General features: G+C 42.5%; 1 protein-coding gene and 1 long non-coding RNA gene across 3 annotated transcripts; both read left to right on the forward strand.

Moving 5' to 3' along the window:
- Positions 1 to 7,070: 7,070 nt before the first annotated feature.
- LOC116225244 (DEP domain-containing protein 7-like) lies at positions 7,071 to 8,729 on the forward strand. 2 transcript variants are annotated; one of them, XM_031587441.2, is made up of 4 exons: positions 7,071 to 7,206; positions 7,448 to 7,862; positions 8,109 to 8,209; positions 8,338 to 8,729. In XM_031587441.2, exons 1-4 carry the CDS (start codon positions 7,131 to 7,133, stop codon positions 8,466 to 8,468), a joined length of 723 nt encoding a protein of 240 aa, XP_031443301.1. In that variant the 5' UTR covers positions 7,071 to 7,130; the 3' UTR covers positions 8,469 to 8,729. The 2 variants fall into 2 exon arrangements, with proteins under 2 accessions (XP_031443301.1, XP_031443300.1); XM_031587440.2 differs by having other exon boundaries at positions 7,072 to 7,206; positions 8,085 to 8,209; positions 8,338 to 8,483.
- An 898-nt stretch (positions 8,730 to 9,627) lies between these two features.
- On the forward strand, positions 9,628 to 10,151 carry LOC116225245. The gene is made up of 3 exons (XR_004165998.2): positions 9,628 to 9,801; positions 9,908 to 9,986; positions 10,079 to 10,151. It is a non-coding gene; the product is annotated as an uncharacterized LOC116225245 (long non-coding RNA).
- The last annotated feature ends 3,478 nt before the right edge of the window (positions 10,152 to 13,629 follow it).

The raw sequence follows: 13,629 nt of genomic DNA on the forward strand, positions 1-13,629 counted from the left end.
GGCTTCAGCATAGCTTTTCCCATGTGTTTGCACCCTGTGCTGCTGTGATGGTGGTGCTGAGCGGAGGCCTTGCTGCCATGTTTGTGGTGGTCCTGCTGTGTTCACAGTGGCACTCCTGGGAGGGGCTGGGGGACCAAGGTGAGGTGGGCATGGGTGTGGGGGCAAAAGTGGGGGCCCATGGTGTGGTGGGCACAGCAGTGGTAGCTGGGGGCCGGATGGGTGCTGGGGCAGGGGTCTGGGGTGAAGTGGGGGAGGGTACCCAGGAGTTCCTTGGTGGTGTTCCGTAGACTCTCCAGCTGTTCCATGTCCTAGGTGTTGTAGAGGCTGGTGCTGTAGAGAGCGGTGCTGTGGCGAGCAGTGATGTTGAGAGTGGTGCAGTGGAGAGCGGTGCTGTGGGTAGTGGTGTGGTGGTTTTGGTGGAGCTCTCCTTTCTTGTCTCTGGAGTGCTGGTCCTTGTGCCCCGGACGGTGATGCCTGTGCTCTGCTCTCTCCTCTGCCGTTCTGGCGGTCCGATCTAGGGATGCGGCCAAGCGCAGCATCCTTCAGTGTTCTTGCAAATACAGAAACCCTTTCCTTCTTGAGGTGTACTTGATCAAATAGGCCATTGATCTCGAGGGTTGGGTGGTGGGCCAGGTATACGTTGGGTCTGAGAGCACAATCTCTTGACATGCTGGCATTGATTCCTGAAATTGTTTTAGGGTGGAAGTCTTTTCGGGGGAGCAGGGTGGACATAACAATCTTTGTGTTTGGAAAAGTGTTGCTAGCCTTGTTGATCACTGCTTTTAGTGACGTTGCGACCCGTTCCTGCTGATCTCTCAGATCATTGGTGCCTGTGTGGATGATGATGTGGCCCGGGCTGCCGAGGTGTTCTTCGGACAGCAGATCAAGGGCTCTGTTGGTAGTGGGGCATCCGATTTTGATTGTGCTGTGGTTTGGGAACAGTCTCTTTTCGTCCAAGAATTTTCCATTTGAATCTATAAGAAGGACAATATCCCATTTGTGTTGTTTGGTGGGAGGTGACGCTTGTTCTGGTGGGTGTTGCTGCTTGCGAGGAGGACTGAGGTCTATCTGCGGCTCTGGTGGCTGCTGCAGGTCCGGAGAGGCAACAAGTGTGCTGGTGAGATGTGGGCTTTGGTTAGTAAGCACTTGCAGCTGTTCACTGAGGCTGTTAATGGTCACCTCTCTCTCTCTCAGCTTCTCAGACATTGAAGAGATCTCTTTTTTGTTGTCACTTCTCTCTTGTTGTATTTGAATAAGTATTTCTTTTAGCATGGCCAATTCTTTCCTGCTTGTGTCCCTGTCAAGCTGAAGTTCCTTTATCTGGTGTTGGGTGTGTTCATAGAGTGTCCTTGTGGTTGACAGTTGCTGGTATAGGGCTATGTTGGAGTCCTTAAGAGTGTTTGTTTGGAGGGACATTTCATGTAACTGCACTAGTTCCCTTTCCATGTGTGCCAGCTCACATATATATCTATGCTTCTGCCCTCTGCTTATTCAGGTCAGCAAATGTATATTGTTTGTATTGTTGTTATGGAAACGAACACGGTATAGTATTGGACTTTTACTTTGACATCATTCAAATGTTCGTCTCGTGGGAATGGCAACAGCTGTTATCTAGAAACATAGTTATGCTATGTTATGCTAAACACTTAGTGAGAACAGTACGTAGGCTTTACTTATCCACAACGAAGTGCACCTGTTGGTATCACAAAAGGACCACCAGTAAGACTGAATAAAACGTTATGAATATCTCAGCCTTCACATATAACGGGAAAAAAAAACAGCCTGTGTCACCAGGGGCGGAGATCCCATTTCATTGTAGGGGGGGACAATACATGGTAAAATTTCGGAGAGTAATTCCGGGGGGGGACATGAAAAAATTGCTTTCACGAGAGCTGGCATAATTTAGCTGCTAAATACCGAATTCTCAATAACGAACAATACAAATGTAGTCATTTTTTAGTCATCAAATCCTCTAAACGGCATTAAATGTACTAACACAGAATATCTAGCTACTCACAGACAAATAATATCCAAAGTTCAAGAGAACTTGATGCTCAAAATAAGTTCTAAAAAATTTCAATTTGACCTATCAATAAGCCCCCAACCAATATTTACTGTTCCTAACTCGGACAAGTTATCAGAGCTGACTAGAGTTTACAATGGCAGCTATCAGTGTCAAAACGATATCCCAAGAGGCTCTAGACAACTTTTGGAGACAAAAGAACTTGATTTCGTCTAGAAGCCATCAAAAGGGCCTTCATACTGCAATGAAGGGATATGCATAACATTTAAAACTAGATATGGTGGATAACAAGTTTACATTTGAGGCGAGAATTTACAGATGAATACAATACAAGAGGGAGAAGCATCATCTCACGGTCATCACGATTGCAGATATATCCAATACCAGCATTGTTCATGCACCGCAGGGAAAGATTAAATTCATTTACCTTCAGCTAATTTCACTAATCTGGAGAGGCACTGAGATGTAGACCTACCTTTATTAACTAGCATTAACCTGCCCCTGACAGGACAGTGTCCTCACTGTCTAGCTAGCCATCGTAACGGTGTTAATTACCGGCATGCGTGTGTTATGAGCAAACGTTTACGTTGTCATGTCAATCCATTATTTAAACGTTATGTAAACTTGTGCATATTCGATTGGAACTTCGTAAAAGAAGTTTAGAAAAAACTTCTTTCATTACATGTTCTTAACTGCGTCAGTGGGAGAGAGGAGGAAACAGTCTCACTGTCTGACCGTCACCTTGTACTTGGCTAATTGACCGAAACACGGAGCTGCCGGTAGCCCCGCCCGTTGGAAACAGCATGTGAACCAAACCACTTTGAGGAATAGGGGGATCATGATTTTTCAACACTTAAAAAAACACATTGTTTTACGTTTATCAATTTAGCACCGCTTGTGTCGTCGTGCATTTATTTCATATTACTATATTTAAAAAAAAATAATGTGTTTTTGTTTCCAATGATTGTTGGGGGGGACAACTTTATGGTAGGGGGGGACACGTCCCCCCCGGGATCTCCGCCTATGTGTGTCACTGATCTGTCTCTTCGTCTGACGTCCTGCCTGCCTTTCTGCCGTTCTCATTCTGCTTATCAATCGGTTTTGCTATCCTTGTTGATATATTTGATCTGTATAGGTGTTTATGTTGTTCAAATTTAATATATTAATTTTAAAGTCTCCAATTTCAAGTAACCCATTCTTCAACACTATCTGCTACCTTATCTTCAAACTGAAAGTAACGTTAAATCTCCATGGCAACAGCTTTCGAGGATTTGGGAAATAATCGCTGCTGATTTGCTTATTTCTTATTTACTTGTTTGGTGGAGGCAATCCAGAATTACTGTTGATAAAATTATAATCAGACCCCCCCCCCCCCCCCTTAAAAAAAACCTCTTCGGATCTGCACGATTCACACAAGTCACCCAAACTGACGTGAAAAAAGCGGGAGGCGCTGAAAAGTGTGCTGTTTGCATCCCTGTAAGATAGTTTTTTGACTAAATGTAGTGGCACTCCGTTTAGTTCTTAGTCTCCTGTACCACAATTTTGAGTTCAGTCTTAGAAACTATTAATTGACACGCGAGTGAGACAAGTAAATCTTCCATAAAAATGTTTACTACTTCACACGGTCACACTAGTTCACAAGTTCACACGGTCAAAAAACGATGTCGCTTCCAACATCTCTGAGCTCAAATCTAAACTAAAAGTTCCATACGCAGGTCATCAGGTTCCATACGTAACGTCATCTGATTGGAAGCTTATATTCTGACAAGTTATTCAGCTTTTAAATACAATACTAAATTAGATATTTTAACCTAAACATTCTTTCAAATCATAATGAAATTATTTATCTTCAGTTACCTTTTTAAATCTTTTTAAACTAAATTATTATAACAGATGAAATCATGAATTTGGCTCTTACAGTAAAAACCCTGTTATTGTAACTGAAAAATACATCTGAGCGGATTTCCAGCTATTTAAGGTTAGCATGCTACTACCCACAAGGTAAACAGCCCTGGGGTATCCGTGGGCTCTCCGTCAATTCGACAGACAGTTACAAAATTTGGGAGGTGCACGTCAGGCCACGGAGAGGTGCTCGTAGAGGGTTTGCAACGTCGAAGAGGGGTCTCTGTGTCTCCGTAAACGGACGACCATAAATCTGCCTTAAGTGACACTAACTGACCATTTTTCTGATGCCTTGAAAATGTTTCAGGGTGGCTGGGCCCTGTCAATGTGGACGAGTTGGCAGAGAGAAGGGTGTCTGATCTTACCTATGATCAAATGAACACCTTCTCCAGCTACAATAACATGGGGAAGTCAAAAATACAAGTCATTACAAGGATAAAGAAATTGAAATAATCAGTTCTACAGATGTAGCATATGTTGTGTCTTTTTTTGAGAGAGAGAGAGAGAGATCAGTGAATTGAATCAATTGGGGTGACCAGACGTCCTCTTTTACCCGGACACGTCCACTTTTACCTGGACAAAAAAGAGGACGTAAACCTAGCATCAATGTCCAAGCGTGTTATAATAGGGTGACCAGATTTGAGTTTGTGAAAAAGAGGACACTTCGTCGCGGGGGAGGAGGCAGGGTAGGCTAGTGTATAGCATGCTGGACCCCGCACCCTCCCCCCGCGAAGTGTCCTCTTTTTCACAAACTCAAATCTGGTCACCCTAAATGAATGCATGTACTCTTTGACATCATGGCACAGGGTATGATGCTGATGATGGACATCTGTCTCCGTACGTCACATTGGATGACTGCAGTGAGGCAACGGGAGGCTACTCCTACATCTATTCAACTTTCACATCTTTCAAATGAATTTGTGAATAAAAACAGAGAGGGGATGGACAGCGATGGGGACAACATGCTATTATTATTATTATTATTATTGTTATTTAATTATTTTTGTTGGATTATTACTATTGGATTGTTATTATTTTCATCACTAATAGCTCAAATAAAGTATTTTATCCAATAAAGATATTGCTGCATTGCACTCTTTATTCATACAGTCACACATGTGTATGTTTATAAATCAGCAGTGCTTGGGAATACATGGTATCATTTCGGTCCTTAAATATCCTTACATACCATCAATATCATTGTAATTCTGTCAAACTGTTCCTCTGTCACAGGTAATAAAGGAAATAAACATCTTTTTTAAAGAAATATCAATATCCAGGTTATCAACACATATATGGGAATAAATACTGGGAAACCCTTCAATAAAAAATAAAAACTCAAAAGGAGGAACCTGAAAACAATTGGGTTTTAAGGTGGGAGTGCATTTTCCTCAAGCCTAAGAGCTGATAACAGATAATGTTCTGCTTATCGTGAACCACACCCTTCCCACAGGAAAGGAAGTGTTCCTAGCTTCCTGCCTGTTTTCTCTCTAACTGCATGCAAGAGGAGATTTCCAACACTTTTCAGCCGTTTAGCTTTTATATATTTTTTTAGGAATAGCTGGGATTGACTTACTCCAGCTGCCACTCATTTTTTAAACATCTCAACTAGCTACCTTTTCAGCGGGATGTGTTATTGTTTATTCTTACAATTACAGTGTCTTTTCTTTCCTTGTAAACAAAACACTAGTGGGGCTATCCTCAGATGAAATTGATAGGTTTGGAAATGGATCAGAGCATATTTCAGAAACTGATGCTGGAGTCATGTTTCATTTCATAGAGCAGAAGATGGTGGAGTGCTGCATGATGAATCAAGCCACCCCCTCAGGCCTGTAGCAGAAGTGGGGTGACAGTGGTACGGGGGTAGAGAAGTCGTTTAGTAATCAGAAGGTTGCTAGTTCGATTCCCTGTCGAAGCGTCCTTGAGCAAGACACTGAACCCCTAATTGCTCCTGATGTGCAGTGTGCCATCAGTGTATATGTAAAATGTGTATACATCCTTGTAAGTCGCTTTGGATAAAAGCGTCTGCTAAATGACTAAATGTAAATGTAAATGTAAAAGTGAAGAAACTGCCGCTAAGCCTCCTGGTGTTCGGTGTTTCTCTATTTGGGCACCACCTCTTGATGGTCGGGGACATTTGCATCCTCATCAGACTGCATTATAAGACAGTAACATGAAATGAACATTGTCACAGTGAAACATGCCATCGGGAATCAGCATGTACATTACCTCTAGAGCAGCGGAGAAGCAGAAATGAAGAGAAGGGGAATATTATATGAGAGATATACATGGAGGTGCACAAGGGGCTTCACTGGTTTGGGACAGAGAGAAAGTCCTTTTTAGAGCATCTTTGTGCCTGGAATAGCAGTGCTGATGGTGATGGAGATCATTTGCAAACACTGTTAATTACTTAAGAATGTATGAATCATGTGCTTATGAAAGCAGAAACATGGCTTTTCTGTGTTTCTGTGTGTGTGTAACTTAGAATATTAGGTGCCACTTAGTCTGCATATGTACAAGAGCATGTTTAGACCCAGAAGTGATAAGAAGGGTCAAACTGTGCTTCTTCCGACTTGCAAAACTTCCATCCTTGCCTCGGACGTCAGAAATCCACCACGTGGTTATCTCTGCTGAACGCTAAACTTCTGTCTATTTAAACCTTGTGCGATGTGTTTATCATTGCTTCACTTTCAGCCTTGTTGCCTTGCAATTGTTGTTTGTCTAATAAATATACTTATATGCAGCTCCGGAGTCCTGAGGTAACTAGGGTGAATTTTCACCTATCATATTGTTTCCTCATTTCTTATTGAGAAGATGACGAGTGGCTTTCTCCCTTCAGAGGCTTTTATCAATATCGACATGGCATTTCTGACGCAGTGTCTCCACCTAGTGGGGAGAAAATCACAAACATGTGTTTTACTTTTCGAAGGCCCTGAGATTCTTAGAAAAGAATGCCTCCTCGTTTCAGTGCCATTGGAATTTTCAATAAAAGGACCGATACAAGTATGTAAGTCAAACAAGGCGTGTTTGTTTTAAATAACCCATAACCTAAGCAGTGCTTTGGACCAGGTGATCCAATGGACATGGACCAGGTGATCCAACTCAGCCTTAATCAGGTGGTGTAACGTCACAAGTGAGAGGTGTTAAAAAGTGCACATTCGTGGACGTAAACATGCTAATTTTTCGTTGAGGTAAAAAATAGGCAATGACGACAATTCAGGAAAGAGCCGCGTCCTTAAATCTCAAGGGGAAGCTGTACAGTGCTATGCATCTTCCTCAAGGTATTATCAGGCCAAATTACATTTGATGATGTGTTTGATCCCTGATGGACCGTCTGACGTATTAGCCTACTATTATTTATTTGCTAGCCTGAGGTTAATTTCACATTCCGTTAAAGATCACCTCACCTTTGAACAAGGGCATTTCTCCATTTAGCAGTAATAATGTCGAAAAATATTTTTGTTTTCAGTTGTTTGGACCGTAAAAGGCTACTCTTGTGAGGTTTCACCTAATTTTTTTCAGACTCAAAAATGGGCAACACCGAGCAAACACTGTTCCCATGGAGCAGTATTATATCCCACCTTCAAGAACAAGTTCACGTGGACCAACGGTGGCATCGTCTCCGAGCCTACAAAAAATGCTTTGTAGGTTCTGATGCTGTGGATGTCGTTCACACTCACTTCCAGAATAATTATTTGGAGGGCCTTGACTTCCCTCGATCTAAGGCAGTGCGTGTTTGCCAAGCTCTCATGGACTGTGAGGTGATTGAAGCAGTGAGAGGTCGGGCGTTTGACAAGGACAAAAAAAGTAACCGTTTCCAAGATGCCAACTGCAGCCTCTACAGATTTGTGAGCACTGAGAATGCTGTACTGAACAAGCTTGCAAATACAGTCATTTCCCCCTTTACTAAAAAGAGTTTGGATATGCCTGACAAAGGGTATGTTTTTTTTATTTTGTTGTTCTCTTTAAATATGACCATTAAGATTTGTTTTGTCTTTGTTAATTTTAGTTACACAGTTTGCCTTAAGCAAGCTGGCAAGTAAACCTGGATGTTTGTAATCTGGAACCCGACTGACTTCATTTGGACAAATGTTGGCATTTCTGGAAAAGCTGTATGTTCCACTTCAATTCTGTAATCTTGTTTTAAAATGAAATATAGAGAGATGGAAGTTCTTTCTCGTAGCACACCTATGAGGCCAATCACCACTCAAGGAGACCGTATTAAAAAGGTCACATTAAGGTCAAGCAGCCCACAAGCCACAACGAATGCTTTGCCACACTCATGTAAGCTCCATTATGTTTGCATGCCGGCTTCTAACAAGTTCAAACTTGATTTTGCCTTAATACCCAGTGGTTTGTATACACAACCATAATATGTTGCCTTAGTAATCGTATATTGCTCTCACTTGCAGTGGTCAGTGAGGTGTGGCAGGAGCAGACCGTACTGCGTCTAACGCAGATTATAGAGCTTCCCTTCCTTGAGAACCTGCTGGAGGCCAAAGATAAATCCTTGCAGCGATCTTACAGTGTGGAGATGACCTAGAGGCACCGCACAGTAGCTGCTTTGACTGGTTGATTCTAAAGTCCCTCAGGGACTGTCAGTATGTGTGTCTTTATTTTCTATTCATTTGAAGGCACCATTGATGCAAATATTGTGGGTAGTGTACTCCATGTTCTTGTCATAAATCTCGTATGGGTAGGCATGTACTGGAAATAACTCAACTTTTGGAAATGCAGGAGATGTTTTCCCTTTTCGAATGTACTTTGTGAATGACTTCTTGCTGTGTCTGAATGTAGGACTGATGAGTGGAGTTCTTGCCACACCAGCTGGTGGTGAAGGTGAGCCGTGAACTCCCTGTAACATATGATGAGTTGACCAAGGGTGTTAACACAGACCAGTGCAAACTTCTGCTTTTTGATGCTCTTGGCAAACATTATGGCCAACCTGACTGCTCTCCCCTGCTTGGTGACTACATGGGAGACGTCTGCACAGTTCTCATAGAACTTCTTGGTGAGTTTGCCTTGGTGTGCTTACTATATGAGAGTTTTTCAGAGTGACCGTCCTTATTCTAGTTACATGGCAGTTGCTAAGCAAGGACATTCAGCAACCATTACTGATTTTGTATTTCCCCAACTTTATTCCTCTTGTAAAGGATGGATTCCCTTTGAATCAATATGATCTGGCCGTTAACAACAGAAATAAATCCCCATTTCACAGGGATCAAGATTTTTTTTCATTTTTTTTTTTTTTTTAACAAACTAATATATAAAAATATGAAATGCTGGCCTTTTACCAGCAGGGGGTAGCTAGTTGAAGTAGACTACAGCATGCACCATTTTGCCACATATTGTAGGTAGCGTTTGTTGCATTTTGCAACATTCTTTTGAGTGGCTGCTTTTTATGTAGGAATGGGAATCTCAAACTGGCTCTTGAGGTCATTCAACTTGGTTTGAAGCTCCTGCTTGTGAAAGACGGATCAGCTCCAAAAATTACTTTCTTCATGGCTTTAGCTGCTGACCCACAAGGCCATGGAGTTTGCATAAGGAGGGTAAGGATGTTGGTCTTCACTAAGAGGTTTCCAGAGACAATGATTTTATTTTATAATCGGGGATAAACTAAACCACTGAGACTTAATCCAGATCTATTTTATGGCATGAACAATGTTTATTTGATCCTTCCTCTGAATGTATCTGTATTGTTTAATCAATGTAATGATGGTAATGTACTTAACATGTGTAAAACCTTTCAGTTGGAGAACAGAATGATTGTGACAAGGACATTTTCCAAGGCAATCGTTAACTACAGATGTCTGTCAAAAGACGAGGCTGAACTCTTGGTCCTCTTCATTATGGACAACCATAATAAAGTTTTCCAGGTACTTTCTTTATGACTGTTAGTGTTAGTGTTGGTGGTGGTGGAGGTGGAGGACAAGGAGGATGATGATGATGATGATTTTTTTTTCTTAACATTAAACCCTGCAGATCCCAGCATATTTGCACAATCTGGTTAGTGAAAAACTAGCTAGTATTCAACAGGGGAAGGTTACAGGCACATTTCCAGGTAATGAGCTTTTCTTTGTCAATGGACTACTGCTTGTTCGTTTTTGTTGTACCTTGACATCTCTACCTCCTTACCCCCCCCCCCAAATCCAGAACCTGTCCAGCAATCAACACATTTTGAGTTACTTCAGTTGCTCAGGACCATTGATGCGGACTCAAAGTATACGCAAAAAGAGAAAAAGCGCCTGATTTGCCAAATTTTATCAAAGCCACCCAGAAATATTTGCTGAATATTTTGGGCCAAGACTTTCTACCATAATCAGTGTCTTTTAATGAGGGCTTTAGCAGTTATATGAAAATGTAAAAAAAACGGTGTTTAATGTATTTATGTATATGTGTGTGTGTGTGTCTATATATATATATATATATTTTTTTTATTATTATTTTAAAGGTATTCGACTGGTGAAATAAATGTCGAGATTTATTGCTGCCTGTTGTCTTAATTATTCTCTTTTCACCTGGTTGTGTGGTGAATATAAGTGAAGGCAAAGTGGATTTGGTCAGCAAAGTAAGAAACCGTTTTTGAATTTCCAGGATAGTGTCTATTTCCATATCAATATTGCATGTGAATACAATCAACGTAGCATACAAATGTTTCAGCCTTTGCCAGTTGTAATAGTGCGATATCGCCACCCACAGAGTAGAAATGACACTCGCATCTAAATTTGAATTGCTGTAGGAAACTGCGTCAACACTCCAAAAATCAACCATGGAATGATGGGCTCGGCCCTATATGTCATTAGCAGTGTTTGCAAATAAAAGGCCTTCATGTTTATTTTATAATCCAAACTTTTTCGATGCATGCTGTTTGTCTCTCGTCTGAAACTTCAAATATGACGGTTACAAAATAAATCCTAACATTTGACTGCGATGGATAAATGGGGCCTTCCCAGATAGCAGGGAGAGGTTGGCCCAACGTTGGCAATGGTTGGCGACGTCAGAGTTGGAATTCCAACCTTGGGCCAATATTGAACCAACGTCAGCAGCTCAACCAATAATGTCAAAATGCAATTGGTTGGGCAGTTGACGTTGGCCCAAGGTTGGAATTCCACCTTTTACTGCAGGGCATATTGGTGATCTATCCTGTGGTTTAAAAAAAAAAACATTATTTCACTCATGGTGTGACTAAACCAATTGGATTGAAGGCCTTTTAGCCCAGGATGTGGTATTAGACCGTGACAACCATCAGGATGAGCAAATCATTCAGTTAATTTCCACTTACATTGTGTGGCATTGTAAGCATGAGTGTTAAAAAGCATACAGGTGGCCAGACATTGTGTGACCAGAGTAATTGTGTGTGATTCCGTGTCTGTAATCACTTTCAGAATATTTCTCCATCACTGCAAAACCATAATGATGAGTCACTGCTGACTACCAGTGTCACATGGTCTATACCTTGTTTAGTTAATGATTGAAATGGTTAGGTGATTGTCAATACACACTCTTTAGTACCACCAAAATCACTGTGAAAATTAAATTTGGATGCATTGTATCCGGCTGTCCGTAAGACATGAATCAGACAACATACAGTGTTGAATAGTTCCAGGGATGCAAACACATGTATGGTCAAAAAAGAGAGAGGTAATTGAAGCCCTCGCCCCGCGGCAAATATCCATATACTTACATTGCCACCAACCCCCCGACATCCCCGGCCCACCCCTATAGGCACATAGAGTACAAGGAAATTCTGAAAATTCTTCTTCCTCTTCTTCCTGGCCACCTCCTGCAACATATCAAGGGCCTTCCGTCTGGCTGCATTCATTTTCTTACCATGTTTGAGACGTGTCTGCCTCTCTTTGGCCAGAGCAGTAATCTTGGCCTTCTCTGCACTTTCACATGTAGCACTGCAGCCATACTCCACCTGCCTCTTCTGCTTTGCCTCCGTCCTCCTCCGTCCTCTTCTCTCTGTCGGTCTTGTCCCTTCTCCCTCCCTGCAGCCCTAATGTTCTGGCAGAGAGTTTTATCAACTGGCCCCATGTTGATGTCATCTCTTTTAAACATGCCAATGCCAGTCTTGCCCCTAGACCTTAGCACATATTTCACAGTCTGCACTGCATCAAAGGTGGAGATCTTCATGTTAGATCTTTTAGTGTCAATCACATCTCCCATGAGACTAAAGGAGGACTCTACCAGTGGCCCATGAAAGATGGAGAGGGCACCTCTGATAACCTGGCTGAGAGCTGGATATTTCCCCAAACCACTTCACAATGCAGTCTCCCCAGGATTTCGAAGATTTTTTTTTCTCCAAAAAGTTGAGTATTTTTTAGGTGTTTGTTGCGATGCAATTGCGGGAGCAAGTGGAAGTTGCGATAGAGTTGCGAATTTCCTTGTAATTATAATTGAGTTATTTGTTGAAAAATAAGTTATTAATGAACAAACATTCATTAAGGAACAAAACCATTGAGAAATGGTCCTCTAAATAACCTCACCAACATGCCAAACAAAAGATTAACGGGACTACAAACATTTAGCAAAATAGGCTGTTCTGCCCATATATAAAGGCTAGATGTCTCGTCAAACGGAGTCGAACGTCCGCACATGGCGGCCATCTTGTTATGGTTATGGTTATTTAAAAAGTACATACCACTACCAACACAATGTTATGGGTGAGCGAGCTGCCTGGGGCAAGATGGCCGCCATGTGCGGACGTTCGACTCCGTTGGCTGGCAACGCGGACGAGACATCTAGCCTTTATATATATCTATGAGCCAGAGTGCTACTCGGGGGCGTGGCAGAGCAGGACCGGGGCTACGGTGGCTGCTGGGAGACAGGGCCGTAATTCTGCCGGTTAAATGCTAGCATAGGGTATGGGGTAGAGTAAGTGTACGGTGGTGATGGGTGCATTGTGGGCCGAGGGTTTGTACAGGTAGATCGGGTGGAGAGACTACAGCAGCGTCCCCTAGCGAAGATGGTCTAGACTAGGAGAGAAAGAAGTGAGTCATTGTTTTTTTTTACTTTTTTTTCTTCTTTGTTCCTTCATTTCCAGAACAGTTAGATATCTCTAGAATGTTCTAGAATGTTCATCCATTGCTGGCCCTGGTACTGATGCATGTGAAGCCTAAAACAGACATCTAGCTCTTAGCATTAGCTCTTAGCATTCCCAATACCCAAGCTGTAGTAATTGGGTCCCTATTATCAGAAGAGGGTGAAGTCTTGTGAAATCGGATAGGACAGATGAGGACATCTGGGCTTTTGGGATCATTTGATGATTTGGCCCAATTAGAATCCGCAGACAGTTCCAGATCCAGTCCTAGTTGGGGCCAGGCTGTGGACAGGGGCCCTGGACACACGTGTGTGTGTGTGTGTGTGTCTGTGTGTGTGTGTGTGTGTGTGTGTGTGTGTCTGTGAGCAGCTGTGTGTGTGTGTCTGTGTGTGTGTCCTCTCTGATGTGGGCCCACTCTGCTGATGTGCTCTTTGAACAGCTGTGTGTGTGTGTGTGTGTGTGTGTGTGTGTGTGTGTGTGTGTGTGCCTGCTTGATGTTCCTCTGAGACTACACCAGTCAGTGTACAGAGATGTCGACTGTAGGGGTTGATGTTCCTCACACCACCTGGACCATCTGGTTGCTGTGCACCCGGTGTGTTGGATATGGGGCTGACCGGTTTAACCCGGTGTCCTCTGTGATGTGGGCCCACTCTGCTGATGT

Source organism: Clupea harengus, chromosome 20, assembly GCF_900700415.2.
Source record: "Clupea harengus chromosome 20, Ch_v2.0.2, whole genome shotgun sequence".
NCBI lineage: Eukaryota > Metazoa > Chordata > Actinopteri > Clupeiformes > Clupeidae > Clupea > Clupea harengus.